Raw genomic sequence first — 21,448 nt, forward strand, 5'->3', positions numbered from 1 at the left:
TAATGCTCTTTTGTGAGACGGGTTGGGTTATAAACAATTAGATGTGTAAGTATCACAATTTCGATTATAAGTATTACAATATTTATCATTGGTAACAATCAATTTTACTCAAAATAATACAAAGTATAACAATTTCACATATAAATATTATAATATTTATCATAGATAGCAATTTATTTTTAATTCAAATTAGTATTAGTTTTTTACAATAAGTATTACAATTTCTTTTATAAGTAATATTTCACATATAACTATATAAGTATTACAATATTTACAATAGAATTGCATTTTGTAATTATCACAAATTCAATTATAAGTATTTACAATATTTATCATTAGTAACAATTATTTTATTTTAAATAGTATCACAATTTCACATATAAATATCACAATATATACTAGTGTTTTCATCCGTGCGATGCACGGAGTGGATTTGTTGTAAACTTGTAATATATTAAGAATATTTGAATCGATATATAATTATTTAAATTAGACTATCAAATATTATATAGTATAATTAAAGATATGATTTGTTGTTTTTGTTTTGTTAAAGTTCAAGATTTTGTTTTTATATATATTATATATTAGAATAGGAATTGTGTTACACTATTTTATAATATAAGAATATGAATTTTAATCTAGAATTATAGTACGAATAGAAATGTAGAAAACAATATATTTTTATTAGAAAGAGATATGTTTTAAAAATTAGGCGGGAAGTTGAAGTTCAAGATTTTGTTTTTATATATAGTATAAATAGATTATAAATAATAATTTATTTATTTCAATAGGTTATGTCAACAACCTAACCAACTTAACTTGCATTGTTCTAAAATTATTTTAAAGTCAAACCTACATGTTCATAATAAGGTGGATTTTATATATATATATATATATATATATATATATATACCATTTATATTTTATATTAAATTATCTCAACATTCCCCTACACCTACATTTACCGAATTCATTCCGTGATGGTCAGTGTGGGTATTTTTGAAGATGTTAAACAAAATTAACAACAATTTAAAATTAAAAAAAAAAAAGAAAATGACAAAATAAGCCTTTAAACTTTATAAGGAAATAATTAAGTCTCTGAACTTTAAAAAAAAATGCAATTAAACACTTGAAATTGTCAAGATCAATCAAATAAGTTATGTTTATCGTAAACTAATAGATTATCGGTAAAATTACAATGACATGCCATGCAGGCTACCGTTGATCTCTATAGTCGAAAATAAAATTTCCGCCATTAAAAAAACCAATTGCCAATCACCTTCGATGGAGAAGGCGACTCGACTAGCTAGCTAGTCATCTTCTCCACTGGGGAAGATGATTGACAGGTCGCCTTCTCCACCGTCACCTTCTTCTTCAATCGTTGGTCGTTAAAATTTTTGCCGAAATCTTAATGACCGATATTTCAGCTGGATAACCCGCTATATTAAATTTAAATGCACTAAAATGACAAGTTTAAATATTTAATTATACATTTTTAATTAAATTCATGTATTTAATTATTTTTTCGTGTAAAATTTAATGGTATATTTGAATCCTTTCTAAAAATATAAAAATATATTATCCTATCCCATATATAACATGAAATCACGAATGGTAAACGTGATGGCCACAAAGACATGAACCATTGGTGAGTATCAGGTTATGCGCTATTGTCGCACAATTCAATGCTGCCCATCATATCTTCATTCTACAAATCAAACATAAAATAATACTCTCTCCTATCATCAGTGTTTGTACCTTAACATAATATATACATACACTCTTCTTTGAAATCCTTTGTTTCTTCCTTTTCCCAAGTTTGCATTCTCCTCATCTCCTCATCAAAGAATTGAATGCGCTTTTAATTGGCATTTTCTTGTGTCATCTAAGGTATAATCACTTCTCTCTTCATCTCGATATATGTTTAATTTATTAATGTTATCATTGATCTTTAAATGCGTATGTATAACGTGTATGTGCTCATATATATGTATATCAGCAATTTGTCGTCCAAACATATACCTTAAGATCAGATTTTTCGTGTATGTTTTAGTTTTGGTAAAAAAGTAATGACATTCTAATACAGAACAAAGTATGTAGTCGCATTATTGTATACAATGCATCCATTCGTGGTTCAGATACAAAGGGTCGGGTTTGATTTTCCTTAAATAAAATTCTAAGTGTTGAATGATCTCCAATTTTGTTATAAAAAAAAATATGAAAGGAAAGCTTAACACCACTATATACACCATATAATTCTTTTGTATATATATGTTTACATTTTGGTAGAACAGCAATACAATTCTTGCACACAATCTACCACTCAAAAACTAATTGAGCTGTCTGTCGTACCAGCAAAGTAACACAATTCTACTACATTGTATTGATGAGATTATGCTTTGAAGTTTTGATATTGAGCTAATAATAATATTTTTTTTTTTTTTGCAGGTTTGAAAGTGTATATATATATATATACACATATATATAAAGATATAAGATGGCAACAAGGGTGAGGGAGAGTGGAGTGAGGGGAAAGGAGAAGAAAGGAAATCAAGCTGATAACACCATGCCACAACAACACAAAAGAATCACAACCACCAATACAACCTCAAGATTAATGTCTTCTTCTTCTTCTTCTGTTGCTAATAATTCTGTCCCAAACTATTTGCGGCCCACCACCGCCTCCGCCGCCGTGCAGGGCGCCGGCGGAGACAAGCCCATTTCTTCCAGAAGAAAGTCCCTGGATAAGCCACTACTACCCAATCTTGAGACCGCCCACCGGAATCTCGCCGGAGATAAGCCATCGCCGGCCAGAAGAAAGTCCTTTGACAGACCAATTATTCAACCACCACATTCCCCACTTTCTTCTTCCCCACTTTCTTCTTCCTCTCTAGCACCTAAGCCCACTTTTTCCAGAACAAAATCCAGTTTGGACAATTCCAAGCCAAAATCATCCACAAGAACTTCTGAAGCTAATGATAGGAGGGGCAAAATTATGTCAAGATCCATTTCTTCAGTTTCCAAATCCTCTTCTTCTTCTTCTCCTTCTCCCATTGCCCATAATAATCATCTTTTGAACAGACCAACCACCCCCAAGACACCACAGAAAAACAGTACCAGAAAACAACCTGGTACTACCTTATTGTCTCCGAAGCCAGTCAAGAAGAAGCCAGCAGAGACCATCCATATCCTAACCTCAAATCATCACCAAGAACCATCTGTTCCAGTTCCAGAATCCCCAGATCATCATACAGAGGTTTCTGCTAATAACCCCGATTCGAATCAAACCGAAATCAACAACAACAACAACAAAATAGTACAAGAAAAGGAAAACATTAATGTTGTGGTTTCAGATAATCATGAGGAATTGGAGGATAATCTCAACTCCATTGAAGATTGCTCCTCCTTGCTATCAGATCCCCCCATTCTTGATCCTCTGGACACCATTACTGAGGAAGGAGAGATCTCAGCCCCCGAAAACCTCCAAGAAATCGGCCAAAATGCAGACACAATACCACCACCCGAAGATCATCCACAGGTGGAAGATAAAGACAACAATCTAAAGGAAACAACACCTGCAGATGACGAAGTTTCTGTGGAAGAAGTGGGAGATGATGAGACTATGCAAAACATCAGTGATAATAATAACTGCAGTGAAGACAAGGCAGAAAACCAAGAAGAAGAAGAGGAAGAAGAGGAAAGGGAGAAAGAGAAAGAGAAAGAGAGAGACAAGAAACCAGACAACCACCATCATCATCAGGAACTAGCTGATGAAGAAGTTAAGGAAATAACTAATGATCAGAACAACAACAACAACAACAACGTTGTTGTTGTTCAGTCATCGTCACCAGAAGCCAGTAAACCGGCACTGAAGAGAAACGAGAGCGTGGTGTCTAATGATGTGATTGAGGAGACTGCAAGCAAGCTTCGCGAACAAAGGAAGAATAAGGTGAAAGCACTTGCTGGGGCTTTTGAAACAGTCATATCTTTGCAAGACAAGTGATATATATATATATATATATATATATATATATATATATATATATATATATATATATATATATATGCTGATGATGATTTCTTCTGTTGGTTGGTGGGATCAATCCACTCCAACAATTTATATGTTTTATATATATATATATGTATATGCATACATAAATTTGGTGATTATAAGCCTGCATATATGTGTGCTATGGTGCAGTATCAAAGAATGATGAGCTGATCACACAATTGTTTTCTTTAATTTTCTTCTGTTGCCAATCTTCCTGTTTCTGTAATATATATCATCATAGTGTGTTTAATACTTATAACTATTCCCATAATCCCCTTTAATTTGTTAGATTATTATTGTCATAAGAGGCGTATTTTGTGTTAGACATACCAAGTAAAAAATGGGGTGAGATCTAAGCCTCTAAGTTGTTCGTTTAAAATAAAAAATTTAAGTAAGCTTCCGCGATCATTCTCAGCCATCGATCATTCCATTCTGTTGTGGATTTCATTATATTCCATAATTCAATTCAATGGTCTTATGCAGGTAAAAACAATTTTGTATGGATTGGTCGAATGCTTATGGGGTCCAATGCTTATGGTGTTCATCAGGGATTCTGAGTTTAGAGAAGGTTTAATTGATCCATTATTTAAGGATAAGAATATGCATTGGAAGCTAGAGGGACAATGTGCACTGGAAGAAGGTGCACTTGAAGAAGAGAAATTATGTAAAGAAGAAAAATATACACTCAAAGAAGAGAAATTATGTACTTAAAAGTAAAAATATTTTTTTTGAAAGGTACAAATAAAAATATATTTATATATGATACTACAAATTGTTTTGAGTACTCTCATCTTCTATCTCTATTTTTCATGCAATTTCATACACATGATATACATACAAAATACACAAAGAATTCGTAGTATCATATATAAATATATTTTTAATTTTCAAGTACATAATTTCCCTTTTTTGAATGCACACTTTTCTTCTTCAAGTGCATAATTTCTCTTTTGCAAATGCATAGTTTTCTTCTTCCAGTGGACATTGTCCCTCTAGCTTCCCGTGCATATTCTTACCCCCCTAAATAATGGATAGTTTCCTTCTTCTAGTGCACATTGTCCCTCTAGCTTCCAGTGCTTACCCTTAAATATTAGATCATTTAAATCTCCATTAAACTCAGAATCCCTGATGAACACCATAAGCATTGGATCAGATCAATCCATACAAATTGTTTTACATGCATACTAAATTATAATTCTAATTCAACTATGGTTTCAATGGACAATATATATTCAAATTTGTGAAACTTTTATTCAATTTCATTTTATATACACTGTAGTTTCATTACAACACAACTACAGTATCATTTCGATATAACTACAATTTCATTTGGCAATATACACTCAATATGCGAGACATGTTATTCAGTTTCTTTTTATACATGTTGTAGTTTCATTTCATCAAAACTAAAGTATCATTTCTATTCAACTACAATTCTATTTGACAATATACATTCAATATGTGAGACATGCTATTCAGTTACATTTTATACATACTACAGTTTCATTTCAACACAACTAAAGTATCATTTCAATTCAATTACAGTTTCATTTGATAATATAAACACAACATCCGAGTCAGTTTCATTTTAGATACACTGTAGTTTCATTTTGTTATAAACACACAAAAATATGAAATTTGTTAATAACGACTACTTTTTTGTTTTGTTTTGTTTTTTACTTAAAAATACGGCACCATTTTTAGACCATGGTCCACAATATAAGAAACGAGAGTTAATTTCATGGGTTGTAACTAGAGACACCAATTGGGTCAAGCCTTATACTTCATGTTTTACACGTTATACTTTAATAGCAAATTATATTGTGATCCTCATGATCTTGTAGGATTAATTCTAATACTGAGTAAGGGGTGTAGTATTCAATCATGACTTTTATAAAATTTTAAAGGTTTTTATAAACTTTAAAAATTTGGAGGTATTTAATTCAAAATTTTTAGAGTCTTTAAAGGTTAGGTGGTATTCAATCAAGATTTTTAAAGAGTCTTTAAAAGTCAGGTGTTATTCAATTAAAACTTTTAAAGAGCTAGTCTTTAAAAGTCAGGTGATAGGACTTTTGTAAAATTTTCCTTCTCAAATATAAATAGTTGAAATTCAGCACTCAACTTCAAGATTTCAAAATTTTCTGTCTACTAACGCTGAAGGTTTTCTCTCTCTATTTAAACTCTATTTTTTATTCCTATTTAAAAAAAAAAAACTCTCATTCCGAAAAGCTTAATCGCTCATTCTAATTATCATAATAGTGTATACTGCCTCGAAGGCAAAAATAATCAAAGTATAATTTTGCCAAACACCTTGTGCTCAGATGATATTTTCTATGCAGGGGCGGACCTACAGTGGGGGCAGCTGCCCCCACTCACCCCACCTCACCCCATATATAACCCTTGTATGTATATGTGTATGTATATATAGTATATCATTCAGTATAAGTAAAAGAAAACAGCTAATATTTATAAGAAGTAAGTTAGCCTAGATGGCAAAGCAAGCGTGTCTTTATAACGAAGGGCAAGGTCTCGAATCTCTCTTATGGTGTGATTCCATATTTTATGGCTATTTGAATAGTAGTGGCTCCAAGCCTCCAACACAATTTTAGGCTTTCAAAGAATCAAAATATATGTAATTACTTTTATATTAATAAAATGTGTACCCTTTCAAAAAAATAATAATAAAATATGTAATTTATAATGTATTTTCTATTAATAAGATGTGTACCCTTTCAAAAAAATTATAATAAAATATGTAATTTATAATGTATTTTCTATTAATAACAAGACGTAAAATGTGTACCTTTCAAAAAAATAATTAAAAAAATATAATTTATAATGCATTTTCTATTCATAATAAGACGTGTAATTTATAATGTCTTTCCTATTAGAATTATTTTATCAAATTAATTATGTTTCATATTTTGTTATAAATATTTTTTTTTATTTTTTCGTTCATATCTAACAATATTTATGGTTAACTTCTTAATTGTTTCAACTTTTTTAAGCTATCCCTTTTGTTTTAATGTTTTGTCCCACTGAACAAAATTTCTGGGTCCGCCACTGATCGAGCCTCAGTGGAGGCGTCTTTATTAGGTTGAGAAAGCTCAGTGGAGGCGTCTTCATTAGGTTGAGAAAGCTCAGCGGAGGCGTTGACTCTGTGTGCTTCATTAGGTTGAGAGGCGTTGACTCTGTGTGCTTCATTAGGTTGAGAAAAGTATGTTATGTTTGAACAGATACTACAATATAATAGAGTCAATAACATTAAAAAAAATCAAAGTATAATTATTTATTTATATTAAATTTTTATTTTTTATTTTATGCAACTAATTATATTTTTAAATATTTTATTTGAACAATTCTATTTCCATAAATTTTAGTGTTCAATATTATTATGAATTTTTAATGAAATAATTTTTTTGTTGATGCTTATTAATACTACGCGTTTTGAGAATGAAATAATGTCCAATGATTATTTTTAAATAAGTATTTCAAAGTATATAAATGTAATATTATATCGGAGATGTTCATGCATAGGTAAATAAATATTGAATTTGTTTATTTAAATCGGCAATTTAAAGTATATAAATGCAAGATAATAATATATGAGAGATTGGTTTTATTGTCACTAAAATAAATGTTACAACTTTATAATAACGCTAGTCAAAATACTATCTAAATAATTAAATACTACTTTTTGGTTTAAATTTCTCTAATACTACGACTATAATTACAGGATTTAGTCCCTAGGAGTTAATACACATACATGAATAATTCAGGGAGAAAAAAAATATTATAAGCATATAGTTAAGGAGAAAAGTGTCATTTTTTCTATTCTAAATAATTTAAATTATTTGTGTCATTGTATTTATATTATGATTTATTTATATTAAAATAAAGTTAACAATTAAACTTTATATAGTTGTTTAATTGTAAAGAAAAAAATAACTATAATTGTTTGGCCGAATGTAGGTGACAGGGGATCTTGAAAATTTATTAGGAGTAAAATTTAAGAATATATTTTCTCCAAAATAAATATTTTTTTCTTTGATGAAATTAAACACCTTTGTTAACTTCATTTGCTATAAAATAGTTAAACATAAAAAAAATTAATAGAACTCTTTCCATAAAGGATCCGTTGAAATCAAAATCTGTTTTTTCATTAAAATATCAACTATACATACATGTTTTAATAAGGCAGCCTAGCTTAAAACCAAGCATGGGCAGCATATTGGGCGGCCTTTGTCACAAGCTACATATACTTGTTTATTTCTATTTAAAAAAAATGGTAAAAGAAACTCTCAAAATATTTCTTATTTACAAGTCACCGGGGGACACTTGCTTGCCGGTTAACGTAGGTTTCGCATTTGAACAATTAGTTTTTGCAGCTCCTCCTTTGAAGGTCAAATTAATATCACCAATTTCAACTCCTTCACATGGCACTCCACTACTGCATGCAATGATCACTGCTTCCTCTGTTGCAGAAGTACCCTTTATGTCCTTATAGCTTACTTTGCTGATCTTTACTAGTGATGGTTTCTACAAATAAATATAAAACACACTATGTCTTAATAAAATCATCCCATCATCAAGGAAATCTTAGCAAAATTAAGTTGACTTACACAGTAGGGTAATGTGGGTATTATATACCTGTTTTGAGCATTCATTATTTGGGCAGTATTCTTGATCAATCACAATTGAATTTTTGACATCTTCCATGGTTATATTCTCATATTGAATGTCACTAACGCATCCAGGATGAGAATTAGGCCACGTTTTAATTCTAACACCGTTATCTGTACCAATAAATTTACAGTCTTTAACAAAGACACCCTTCATTGGCTCTTCACCAGGGATCTTACCCAGGCTTCCCACACTAATGCCGTGTCCCGGCCCACATGTCACACCAGTGATGTTAAGGTTTTCTAGCCCATTCCCAATGGATATGCAATCGTCTCCGGTCCCTATAACACTATCTTTTACGGTAACATTCAACTATTTTTGCAATATGAATTCCATCCGTATTGCAACTGTCCGCTGGCGCTTTAACAGTGAAATGATCAAACGTAAATCCTACGTCATCATATATATAAACCCGGATAAGTAAATTCTCAAGCAAGCAAGCTACCTGGATAATGATTAAGGAGCACAATTTCTTTCTTTTCTTAAAAAATTACTTACATCGCTAATATCACAATCGGGTTCTGCAGCAACCTTGATTTCAGCACTCTCTCCAAGATGCGCTAGCAAGAATAATACAAATGTGAAGACACAATAAAATATTGTATCCATTTATCTGTTTGTTGGATAGATTTTAGTATTATTATTATTATTATTTTTCCTTTGGATGATTGAGATAAATCATAATGTTAAAAGTATTTATAGTGTTGCTCACTAAACTAATCCCCACAAAAGTAGTTAAAAAATGCTTACTTTTTCTTTAGTTATTATTGTGTGGTTACAAATATGTGGGTGATATTTTTTTTTTTAGTTATTTTTTAATGTTTCTTTAATGTAAGGGGTATTTACTCATTAATTTTTATTTTGTTATTAGGCATAATTATATACATTTTAATCTTTACTATATATAATAATAATAATAATAATAATAATAATAATAATAATAATAATAATATTCTCTGGCTTATTGTTTAGCTAGATATCATTTTGGCTCGAGTTCGCCAAGGGAATTTATTTTTTTTCGGTGTAAGCCAAGGGAATTTATAGGGATGGTGGAAAAGATATCTTCTACCCATGTATTTTTTAATTATTCAAAAATCAAAATTTGGTGCAAAAATTTTATGAAATTTTAAAATAATTGACTTTGTGAGAATATGATGCGTCGTGATCATTTTTATTTTATCAAAATAATAAGTTGATAATAGTTAAAAATATCTTAAACTCAAAGAGAAGCAAATGACATTTTATTACTGGTAGCATCGATGACCAATAGAATGGTGTTAGTAACATAAATTTGAATTGAAAAAAATAATGGTTTAATACCTTCACTTTTTATTCTATGTGACTCGATGTACTTTTAGTTCTGTAATAAGCAATCTATTTTTTTTTGAAAGGCTAATAATTAAGTAATCTATGTTATATTATAAATTGAGTGACAATATATGTATATATACGCAGTCGACTGTGTTCGGTAGTCTAGTCCAAATAGTAAGGTGCTGATCAGTGGTGTAGCCTAGTTATTTGTCACCATTCAAAGAGATATGAGCTAAAAATTAAAACGAATCTCGAAAAAATGTCATTATATTGGAATAATAAAAATCTCAGAAGAGATTTTCCTCAAAAATGATTTTTTTTTTTTTTTGGTTTGTTAGAATAAGAACTTTTTATTAACTTTTTTTTTTTTTTTCATAAAATAGTCCACCCTTGAAAAAAAAAAAAGAGTTTTAGAAGTTCTCACTTTTTTTTTTTTTTTAGAAAATATGGAAGGGAGAAACCCATGTAATTGCAAGAGGGGACTATCCATTTGTCTCTAGATTGGTATACCAAATCTATCTTCTTCTAGGATCTGTTCTAGCTCTTCCGGGGCAGCGTCATATAATTTTAAGCCTACAGATGCTTCAGAGATTTAGAAGTTCTCACTTTCAATCCTAATAAAGGATTAATTGCAACTGAAATGTTATCCCAAAAAAAAAAAAATTGCAACTGAAATATTCTTTTCATAAAAATATCTACTATACATACATGTTTTATTAAGCAACTAACTAGAACTTGCATTGTATAGATAAAAATATAGAAACTTGCATTGTATGTATAGATTGGAAGATGAATGTATAAACTTGCATTATTGTATATTCAATATCAATTAACAACAGAGATAAAGGGACAAAAGAAATTAGACAGCTAGTAGTAGCAACAAAGAATACTTCTAATACATGGAGTCCTAATATGGAATTCGATCTCTCAAAGTTATTCATTTGCTTAAGTCCGTGGTGGAACTACCTATCCGGTTAGCTTAGGCTTCACATTCTTACAAATAGATTTTGCAGCACCGCTTTTGACTGTCAAATTAATTAATATCACTGATTTCAACTGATAAGAACTTTTTATTATTAACTTTTAGAAGTTCTCACTATCAATCCTAATAAACTCTCTACATATCATTTTAAAATACACCATAATATCCAAATTTATTTTATAAAATCATAAAATATCACTACAATAATTCATATTAATACCTAAATTTCACAATAATTCAAAATGTATGAAAAGAAAGAAAAATAATTCAAAAAGAATCACACTGAATACAAATACGTAAAAATAATTAATCATAATTCACCAACTATCAAGTAGTGTGACAACATCTTGGTTACCATTTTATTTTGTTTCAAAATACTATAATTCAAAATATTCAATTAACTCTAAATATTAAACAAGTGAACAAAGGGTAAAAAAAAAAAAAGTAACTTAAAGCTGCGACTCTGCAACGACAGTGACGGCAAGTTGGAGCGTAGGGAGCAGTGGAGAAACAATATATCAATAACGTTACATCACTCTTTTGAATCTCAAAATATCTTTACATCTCTTAATAGTTTAACACGTTCAATTCGAACTGGCTCATACTCAAATGAGGAAAATAAACTACTTCGCAATATATATATATATATATATATATATATATATATATATATATATATATATACACGGATATAACCTAAGATACGGATAATGGCCAAGATCGCAATACAAAAAAAATTGTGGGAACACATTGCGGATGCTATTGGCACATATTGATAATCATCGAGCTTGGAGATCTCTACAAACTCGCTAGTAAAATATATCGACATCAGTTAGCAAACTCAAGAGGGTGCGTGCGACAAATAGAAAACACGAATTGAAGTGTTGCCTTCGAACAAGATATTGTGAATAACTTGTAAATTTGTGCCATTTAGTTGTCGCCATTCTTTTTTGATATAATTGCATTCTTTAATTTGAACTATATTTTGTTGATAACAGCTAGATAAAGTAAAGGAGTTATATATGGGGAAAATTGTAAAAAATGCCCCTCTATAATATGCCAATTATCAATGTCACCCCTAAATTATGAGTGGTGTAAATGTTACCGCTCAATTATCAAAACAGTGCACATATAGCCCCTCCCGTAACTGACATGTGGTTCCCCGTTAGTGTACGACACCATTAAGTAGGAGTAAATATGTAATTTAGTTGTTTTTTCCCTCCCTCGATTCGAAGTACCAGCAATGGACAGCGATGGGGAACCACAGGTCCGTTACGGGAGGGGCTATATGTGCACCATTTTGATAATTGAGGAGCAACATTTACACCACTCATAATTCAGGGGTGACATTGATAATTGGCATATTATAGAGGGGCATTTTACAATTTTCCCTTATATATGCAAGATCTCAAATATAGAAAATGATTATTTAAATTTGATCATGTATGGCATATTGTCAAAGACATGGTGGAATTTTGCAGGACAAGGATCGAAGCTCGCCAAATGTTGGAGGTTGAAGAGAACTATTGAAAGATCAAAGCCTCAATCTGCCAGAGCCGACAAATAAATAGGCTCATACGCACATTTTCGATTGATTTGAATGATGATTTCAAAACTTATGATCCTTGTAATAAAATAAGTAATGTAGGTGAACATCTACGAGAAGCTAAGGAATAAGGAAAAGATGAAGAAACAACTTCCCAATGAACACAATCAATTTTGCCACCATGCAACAAGAAAATGCACACTTAAGGAATGTTCAAACAAAACCAAGATCTACTCCAAAAAATAGTATGAGCTTGATTTGTTTAAAGCTCAAACTGTAGTAGAAAAAGTAGCATGGGCAATAGAAAAATGAAGAAAACAAAAGCTTAAGAATTGATTTAAATTTGATAGAAGATCCAGCTATATGTGAATCTATTAAACTCCAATAATTATGAATTGTTGCAAAGAGAGATCAAGAGAATGGAAGAGGAGCTCAATCAAGCCTTGAATTTGACAAATATTTTGATAATTTGGGAGGAAATTGGGATGAACTGGGAAATTATTAATTTTATTTTCTTGAAGTTATATTTTATTTTTTGAAATTGTGTTGTATTTGCTAATATAAATATTATGCCCTATGTATTTTAATTCTTAGTAGTTTGTAGTTATGCTTGATGTATTTTAATTTTTAATTAATATGTATTTACTATTAGTCTTGTTTCAAATGTCTCAAATAGATCTTTAAAATGGTATAATTTAATAAGCAGCTAGCTAGAACTTGCATTGTATAGAAAAAGTATAGAAACTTGCATTGTATGTATAGATTGGAAGATGAATGTATAAACTTGTATTATTGTATATTCAATATCAATTAACAACAGAGATACAACAGAGATAAAGACACAGAAGAGCTTAGACAGCTAGAAGTATAGTTGTAGCAATATAGAATACTACTAATACATGGAGTCCTAATATGGAACTTGATCTCACAAAGTTGTTCATTTACCGCAAGCCAGTGGTGGAACTACCTTTCCGGTTAGCTTAGGCTTCACATTCTTACAAATAGATTTTGCAGCACCGCCTTTGATTGTTAAATTAATATCACCAATTTCAACTTCTTCACATGGCACCCCACTGCTGCATGCAAGTTGCACTGCCACCGGTGTTGCAGAAGTACCACTTATTTTTTTATAGCTTATTTTGCTGAGCTTTACTAGTGATGGTTTCTACAAATAAAAATAAAACAACCTATGTTAATAAAACAACCTATGTTTTAATAAAATCATACTATCCTCAAGTAAATAGTAGGAAAATTATGTTTAATTTCACATGTTGTTACATACCTGCTTTGAGCATTCGTTATGCGGGCAGTATTCTTGATCAATCACAATTGGGTTTTTGACATTTTGCATGTCTATATTCTCAAAATGAATATCAGTTACAACTCCAGGATGAGAATTAGGCCATGTTTTAATTCTAACACCATTATCTGTACCAATAAATTTAGTGTTTGACACAAAGATGCCCTTCACTGGCCTTTCACCTGGAGTTCTGCCAAGGCTACCCACACTTATGCCGTGTCCAGGTCCACATGTCACACCTGTGATTTTCAGGTTTTCTAACCCGTCCCCAAGAGATATGCAATCGTCTCCGGTTCCAATTACAGAATCTTTAACTGTAATACCAATTATTCTTGCAATATGAATTCCATCTGTGTTGGGACTATTCCCTGGGGCTTTAACGGTGAAATGATCAAACGTTAAGTTCTTGCCACCAAGAACATTGACGTGAAACAATTTACTGTTTAGAGTAGTTATGTCTCGGATTACCGAATTTGTTAAGAAATTGAAGCTCAAATTCTATAAAAAAAAATAGTTATTAGATTCTTACAAAAAAAAAAAAAAATCATTTTTGAATAGTTTCATATAAAAGAAAAATATTACCCTTGATAAATTATATTTGAACTTACATTGGGTAGTTTGTCACTTTTAAAACCTTTCTCTTTAGCAGGATAAACCTGGACATTTCCTTGGCCATCCAAAGTCCCACCACCAGAGAGTGTGAAATGATCTACGCGCCCAACGATTAACCATTCCTTTTTGCCGTCCATATTTTTAGGATCAGGAGGAGCCTTCAAGATAGCCATAATTTTAAGCTCAACAGGGGCTTTGCATGGACCCTCAAGTGATACTTGGGTCATTGGGAATGTGCCTTTTGGGATCACAATGGTGCTGGCAGTTGTGGCCGCACATGCTTCTTTCCAAGCTTTCATCAATAACTGCACAATCAAATTTTTTTTTTCTCCATAATCAAATACTATAATATATATATGATAAAATTTATATGAATCTAAGTGTGTTTATTTAAATTACTTACCGGACCAACATCTACATTAGCTTTTGCAGCAACGTTGATAATAGCACTCTCTCCGAAATGCGCTAGCAAGAATAATATAAATGTGAAGGCACAATAACTTATTGTAGCCATTTTTAGGTTTGTGACTTAGATTTTAGTATTATTGTTTTTTCCTTTTGATGGTTGATTGAAGTAAGATCTTAATGTTAATGTATTTATAGTGGTGTGGGCTAAACTAATCACCACAAAAGTATTTAAATAATGCTTCTTACGTAATTAGTTAGCTATTATTGTAGTTAACATATGTGGTTATCTAGTTAGTTCTGTATGTTTTCTCACCGGATGATGTATATGCACTACCTGATTATTGTTATGAAGATTTATATATATGGCCGTTTTGTTTTATTGGTTGGTTATCTTTCTTAGTTTATAGGAAAACATATATATTGTATTATATATGTTGTTCAGTTGGCTAATGAATGAAAATTCTCTCATGTGCACTCTCAATTATATATTAATGTTTATACTTCTCTCTCTCTCTCTCTCTGCTTTCTATCACCTTTGTGTAACAAGATTTTGTAATCGACAATCATTGTAGATTAACAACAGAAGAAATATAGAATAATTTACTGTTTAGAGTTATTAAGTCTCAAATAATTGAATTTGTAAAGAAATTGAAGCTCAAATTCTGTAATGTTATTAATTGTTTTATATAAAATAAAAATATTACACTGGATATATTTGAATTTACATTAGGCAACTTATATTACTTTTAAAACCTGTAATTTGTCTTTAGCAGCGCAGCATAAACTTGTACATTTCCTTCACAATTAAGAGTGTCACTGCCATTAAATTTTTCTCCATAATCAAATATGATGATATATGGTTTTCAAAAAAAAAAAGAAAAAGAAAGATAATATTTTTAAACCTGGAAGTGTTTATGCGCCAACAAGGGTAGTAGAAATGTGAAGGCACAATAAATTATTGTATCCATTTTCCTTGTTGTTGCTTAGATTTTAGTATTATTGTTTTTTACTTGGGATGATTGATGTGCTCTTAACGTTATGGTATTTAAATAGTGTTGTTAACTAAACTAATGCCCACAAAAGTAGTTAAACAATGCTTCTAACTTTATTTTTGTGTGGTTGCAAATATGTGGGTGATATTTTTTGTAGTTAGTTTGTATGAGTATTTACACATATAATTATTACATATAATTATTATATTGTTATTATGCTATTCAAACTATATATATTTTAGTTTTTACTATGCAATTACTTTTAGCTACTTTTTTTTCCTACATAATAATAATAATAATAATAATAATAATAATAATAATAATAATAATAATAATAATAATAATAATAATAATAATAATAATAATAAGGGAAAATTGTAATTTATACCCCTCCATAATATGGCAATTATCAATGTCACTTCTAAATTATTAGTGGTGTAAATATTGTCCCTCAATTTTCAAAACGGTACATATATTGCCCTTCCTGTACTGTAAATGTTGCCCCTCAATTTTCCTCATGTACGATACAAGAGGGGCAATATATGTACTGTTTTGAAAATTTAGGGACAACATTACATCATTAATAATTCAGGAGTGACATTGATTATTGCCTTCGAACAAGATATTGTGAGTAACTTATAAATTTGTGTTATTTAGTTGTCGTCATTCTTTTTTATATAACTGCGTTGTTTAATTTGAATTTTATTTTGTTTATATCAGCTAGTTAAAGCAAAGGAGTTATATATGCAAGATCCCAAATATAAAAAAGGATTTAAATTTGATCATGTATGATATATTGAAGTAGACATGCAAAAATTTTGCAGGGAGCTCGCCAAATGTTGGAAGTCGAAAGAGAACTATTGAAAGATCAAAGTCTCAATCTGCCAGAGCCGACAAATAAATAGGCTCGTGCGCATTTTTTGTTGATTTGAATGATGATTTCGAAACTGATGATCCTTGTAATAAAATAAACAATGTAGGTGAACGTCTTCGGGAAGAAAGAAGAAAAATATAAAGAAACAACTCTCCAATGAGCGCAATCAATTTATTGCCACCATGCAAAAAGAAAATTAAATGAACACTTAAAAGGAATGTTCAAACAAATTAAAATCATGATCACTCCAAACAATAGTATGAACTTGATTTGTTTAGAGCTCAAACTGTAGTAGAAAAATAGCATTGACAAAAGAAAAATAAAGAAAAAAAAATCTTAAAAATTTATTTAAATTTGATAGACGATATCCAGCTGTGAGTGAATTTATTAGACGCCAACAATTATGAATTGTTGCAAAGAGACATCAAGAATAACATGGAAGAGGAGTTAAATCAAGTCGTGAATTTGATAAATATTTTAATAATTTGTGAGGAAATGGGGATGGACTAGGATATTATTAATTTTATTTTCTTGAAGTTATATTTTATTTTTTGAAATTGTGTTGTATTTGCTAATATAAATATTATGTCGTATGTATTTTAATTCTTAGTAGGTTGTAGTTATGTTTGATGAATTTTAATTTTTAATTAATATATATTTAATATTAGTCTTGTTTCAATTGTGATCTTTAAAATGGTATAATTTATTTTTAATAATACAAATATTAAATTAAAGTATTCAACAAAATTTAAGAAAAAATACATATAAAACATAGGAAGGATACAATTGAAATTATATAAATAAGGGCAAAAAAGTAATTTATCTTTCCTCTCACATTTGCCGCAAGTGAACAGTGCCACACCATATATGGCACTGTTCACTTGCGACATTTTTATTTTTATTTTTATTTTTATTTTTATTTTTTTTTAATTTTTTTTTGCCGTTTGTAGGTGATTTGCCGTTGAGTTGGAGCAAGATAAAATGGTGGGATGGTGTTTGGTGATGTAATTTGGTGTTTTGCCCATCATTTAATTTGGAGATGCTCTAATTGGCTCTGTACATATCATTTAAAAAGTACACTCTGCTGCTGTTCATCATCTGTTACAATTCTAGGAGTTGCAGCCCTTCTCATGTTCTGCCAAGAAACAAATTCAGCATCAACAGAAATGGGAATCATAGGAAGGGATGGACTGAGCTCATCATTGCCATCAGAAGTATTCACTGAATCTTTGAAAGGATAGACATGCTCATAGAACTTAACATCCCTAGACACAAAAGTAGTTTTATCATCAATGTCATATAAGATAAAACCTTTTATATTTGATGGAAATCCCAGGAAAATACACTTTCTTGCTCTGGACTGCATTTTATTTCTTCCCTGTGAGATAGTGGTTCCAAAACTCAAACAACCAAAAGTCCTTAGTAAGCCATAATCAACATTTTTTCCTGTTAACATCTTGAGGGGAGTATCTCCATTGAGCCCCTCAGTGGGCAATCTATTGATAAGATAAGATGCATGCAGTACACAATGGCCCCAGAACTCCATAGGTACACCAGATTGAAATCTCAAGGCCCTAGCCACATTTAGGATATGTTGATGTTTCCTTTCCACCACTCCATTTTGCTGGGGTGTGTAGATGCAAGATCTCTGATGTACAATTCCCTTCTCATTATAAAATGAATGCATTAGGAACTCAGTTCCATTATCAATCCTCACTGTTTTGATCTTAGCAGAAAATTGAGTGCACACAAAATTATAGAAATTCTGGAAGATAGACTTCACTTCTGATTTACTTTTCATCATATGTAACCAAGTAAATCTACTGTGATCATCAACAATAGTTAGGAAGTAATGTTCACCTTGAAGAGATGGCACAACAAAGGGGCCCCAAACATCCATATGTATTAATTCAAAACAGTGGTCAGTTCTGGAAATGCTAATTGGGAAGGTGGACCTTTTATGCTTAGCAAAATGACAAGCATCACATATAAAATCACAATGTTTCTTATTAGAATCAATCTTTATTCCACTCAACATAGGAATCTTATTGCTAGGATAATGTCCTAATCTATTGTGCCAAAGTTCCATAGTGAAACTGTTACATTGAACATTATTCCCAATCATTGATTGATTTCTTCTCTTGGCAGGAGGATGAGTGATTAGGTATAGGCCATTCTTTTCACTAGCAAAACCAGCCACTGTTCTAAGAGGTCCCTGAATGGTACAATAGTCAGCTTCCATAATGAGTTTGCATCCTGATTGCTGGTCAATTTGCTAGCAGAAATAATATTGAAAGCAAATGATGGAATATACAATACATTTGCCAACAACATATCCCTGTCAAGCCTGATTTGCCCTATGTGAGTCACATCCACAGTTTCACCATTTGGTAATCTAACAGATAATCCCTGGACCTCAGAATACTTCTCAAAATAATCCAATGAACAAACTATATGGTCTATTGCCCCTGAGTCCAGTATCCATGTCATATGTGAATGATGAACTGTATTAATAAGGATTTCAAGATTAAAGTTACCTGCATCATGTACTTCTGCAGAGGTTTTGAAGTCTGACATGATCCCAGGATTGGTGATGGTCACAGCTGCACTGCTTGAGCCTTGATTTCCATGACTTTGATTCTGTAAAAGGGACAAAAGCTTTTGGAATTGATCAGTGGACATACCTATCTCATTTATCTGACTCACAGAAGCATTGGATGACTGCTGTATTTCTTGGAGCTGTTTATTCTTAGATTTGTAGCCTGCAACCCATCCTGGAGGGTATCCATTCTTCTTGTAGCATTTCTCTATTGTATGACCAAACATGCCACAGTAGGTGCACTTAGGGACATTCTTGCCTCCATTATTAGGGAATTTTCTTCTGTTGTTTGATGCTGTGACTGCCACAACAGATTCTTCTGATTCTACTTGATTTTGATTCTGACTATTAAGCACTGCATTGGACTGGCTGATCTCATTGTATTTGGATGTCATTGATCCTCTGATTTTCCTTTCAAGCTTTAGAGCCATATTCAACACCTTTTCCATGTATGGAATAGGATCCATAACTAGAATTCCAGATTTGACAGTCTCATACTCTTCATTCAACCCATCCAAAAACCTAATTACATAGTCTTCTTCTCTCTGTTTTAGCATTCTTTTCATGAGAGTGCATGAACATCTAGGCACACACTCACACAACAATAAAGGTCTTAACACATTCATTTGTTGCCATAGAGTATTGCTTTTAGTGAAATACTCATTAACAGTCATTCTTCCTTGAGTAATCTTAAAAATCTCATTCTGTATTTCAGAAATTTTGTGAGGATCGGACTGTGAGTACCTCTTTTGCAACACGCTCCATATGTCCGATGCATTATCAAGGTACATCACGTTTCAGCAATGCTAGGGTTGATGGATCTAAGCATCCACGAACACACGATCCGATTATACCTCCTCCACGATGCTAGCCTCGGATCACCAGCCTCTGGACAAGGAACAGTTCCGTCAACAAAACCGAACTTGTTCTTCACTTCTAATGCAATCTTCATGGATCTGATCCATGATGCAAAGTTAACTTCAGACAAGGGTGGTGAGACGAGATTCAGATTAGGATTTTCAGCGACTTGCAGATACAATGGATCATCAAATTCATCACTCCGTTGCATCTGATTTGTTGAGGTTTGATTAAAAGAAGTTCCCACATGCTCCACCTGAGTTTGATTGCCGCCGCCGTCTGCATTCATCACCATGGCTGCTGCATACGTCCGGCGAAGCTCTGATACCATGTTGAGCTACGGATCATCACATCAAAAAGAAAAAGGAGAGAAGAACTTTTGATTTCAGATGGCAATACAGTATGTTTGTTACAAAAGAAGAAGAGGGAAAAGAAGCTATTTAAACTAGAGGAGATGGGGAAAAAATCAGTTATAACTAACTGATGGTGAAAGGACATAAATGCCCTTAAAGATGAAGAGACTTCAAGCTCCTCAAGTTGGTTGTTCTGCTGTGTGTTCTACTGCTATGTTCATCATATATATATATATATATATATATATATATATATATATATATATATATATATATATATATATATATATATATATATATATATATATATATATATATATATATATATATATATATATATAGTGAAAGGTTCCCATGCGGTTGTGCGGTTATGCGGTTATTAATGTGCGTGAGATTTGTACTCAATGTGCGTGAGTGTTGTGTCTAATGTGCCTGAGATTTGTACTTAATGTGCGTGAATGTGTAAAATGCAGCAAAAAATATGGATATCAGCTTCTTTCCCATCCCCAGTAGCCATTGCCCCCTCCCTGATGATGATGATGCAGATGCGAGCTATGGTGATTAAGAATTATGAGAATAATACAACAGAAATCCACACTTAGCTAGTGTGCAAATTTCTGTTCTGCTTCTTTCTGAGCTCGTAATTCTGAACTACTCAGGCACATTAAGCACAAATCTCACGCATATTAAGCACAATACTCAGGCACATTAAGTACAAAACTCACGCATATTAACATCACGCACATTAAGTACAAATCTCAGGCACATTAAGCACAACACTCACGCACATTAAGTATAAACCTCACGCACATTAATTCACCGCACAACCGCACGGGAAGCAACAAATGCACCTGATCCCTTCCCTATATATATATATAT

At 31.5% G+C, this 21,448-nt stretch overlaps 2 protein-coding genes across 3 annotated transcripts; one reads left to right on the top strand and one right to left on the bottom strand.

Annotated features, from left to right (window-relative positions):
* The first annotated feature begins 2,345 nt into the window (after window positions 1–2,345).
* Window positions 2,346–4,762, top strand: LOC109171838 (putative uncharacterized protein DDB_G0277255). Its single transcript, XM_019320915.1, has 2 exons — window positions 2,346–3,949; window positions 4,535–4,762. Exons 1-2 carry the CDS (start codon window positions 2,498–2,500, stop codon window positions 4,760–4,762), a joined length of 1,680 nt encoding a protein of 559 aa, XP_019176460.1. The 5' UTR covers window positions 2,346–2,497.
* A 3,581-nt stretch (window positions 4,763–8,343) lies between these two features.
* LOC109171862 (polygalacturonase-like) lies at window positions 8,344–15,042 on the bottom strand. 2 transcript variants are annotated; one of them, XM_019320939.1, is made up of 4 exons: window positions 14,889–15,042; window positions 14,482–14,790; window positions 13,856–14,371; window positions 8,344–8,590 (listed from the first exon to the last, which is right to left on the bottom strand). In XM_019320939.1, exons 1-4 carry the CDS (start codon window positions 14,997–14,999, stop codon window positions 8,369–8,371), a joined length of 1,158 nt encoding a protein of 385 aa, XP_019176484.1. In that variant the 5' UTR covers window positions 15,000–15,042; the 3' UTR covers window positions 8,344–8,368. The 2 variants fall into 2 exon arrangements, with proteins under 2 accessions (XP_019176484.1, XP_019176482.1); XM_019320937.1 differs by lacking the exon at window positions 8,344–8,590 and adding an exon at window positions 13,404–13,738.
* Between the last annotated feature and the right edge of the window lie 6,406 nt (window positions 15,043–21,448).

This window comes from Ipomoea nil, unplaced genomic scaffold (assembly GCF_001879475.1).
Source record: "Ipomoea nil cultivar Tokyo-kokei standard unplaced genomic scaffold, Asagao_1.1 scaffold0382, whole genome shotgun sequence".
Classification (NCBI taxonomy): Eukaryota; Viridiplantae; Streptophyta; class Magnoliopsida; order Solanales; family Convolvulaceae; genus Ipomoea; species Ipomoea nil.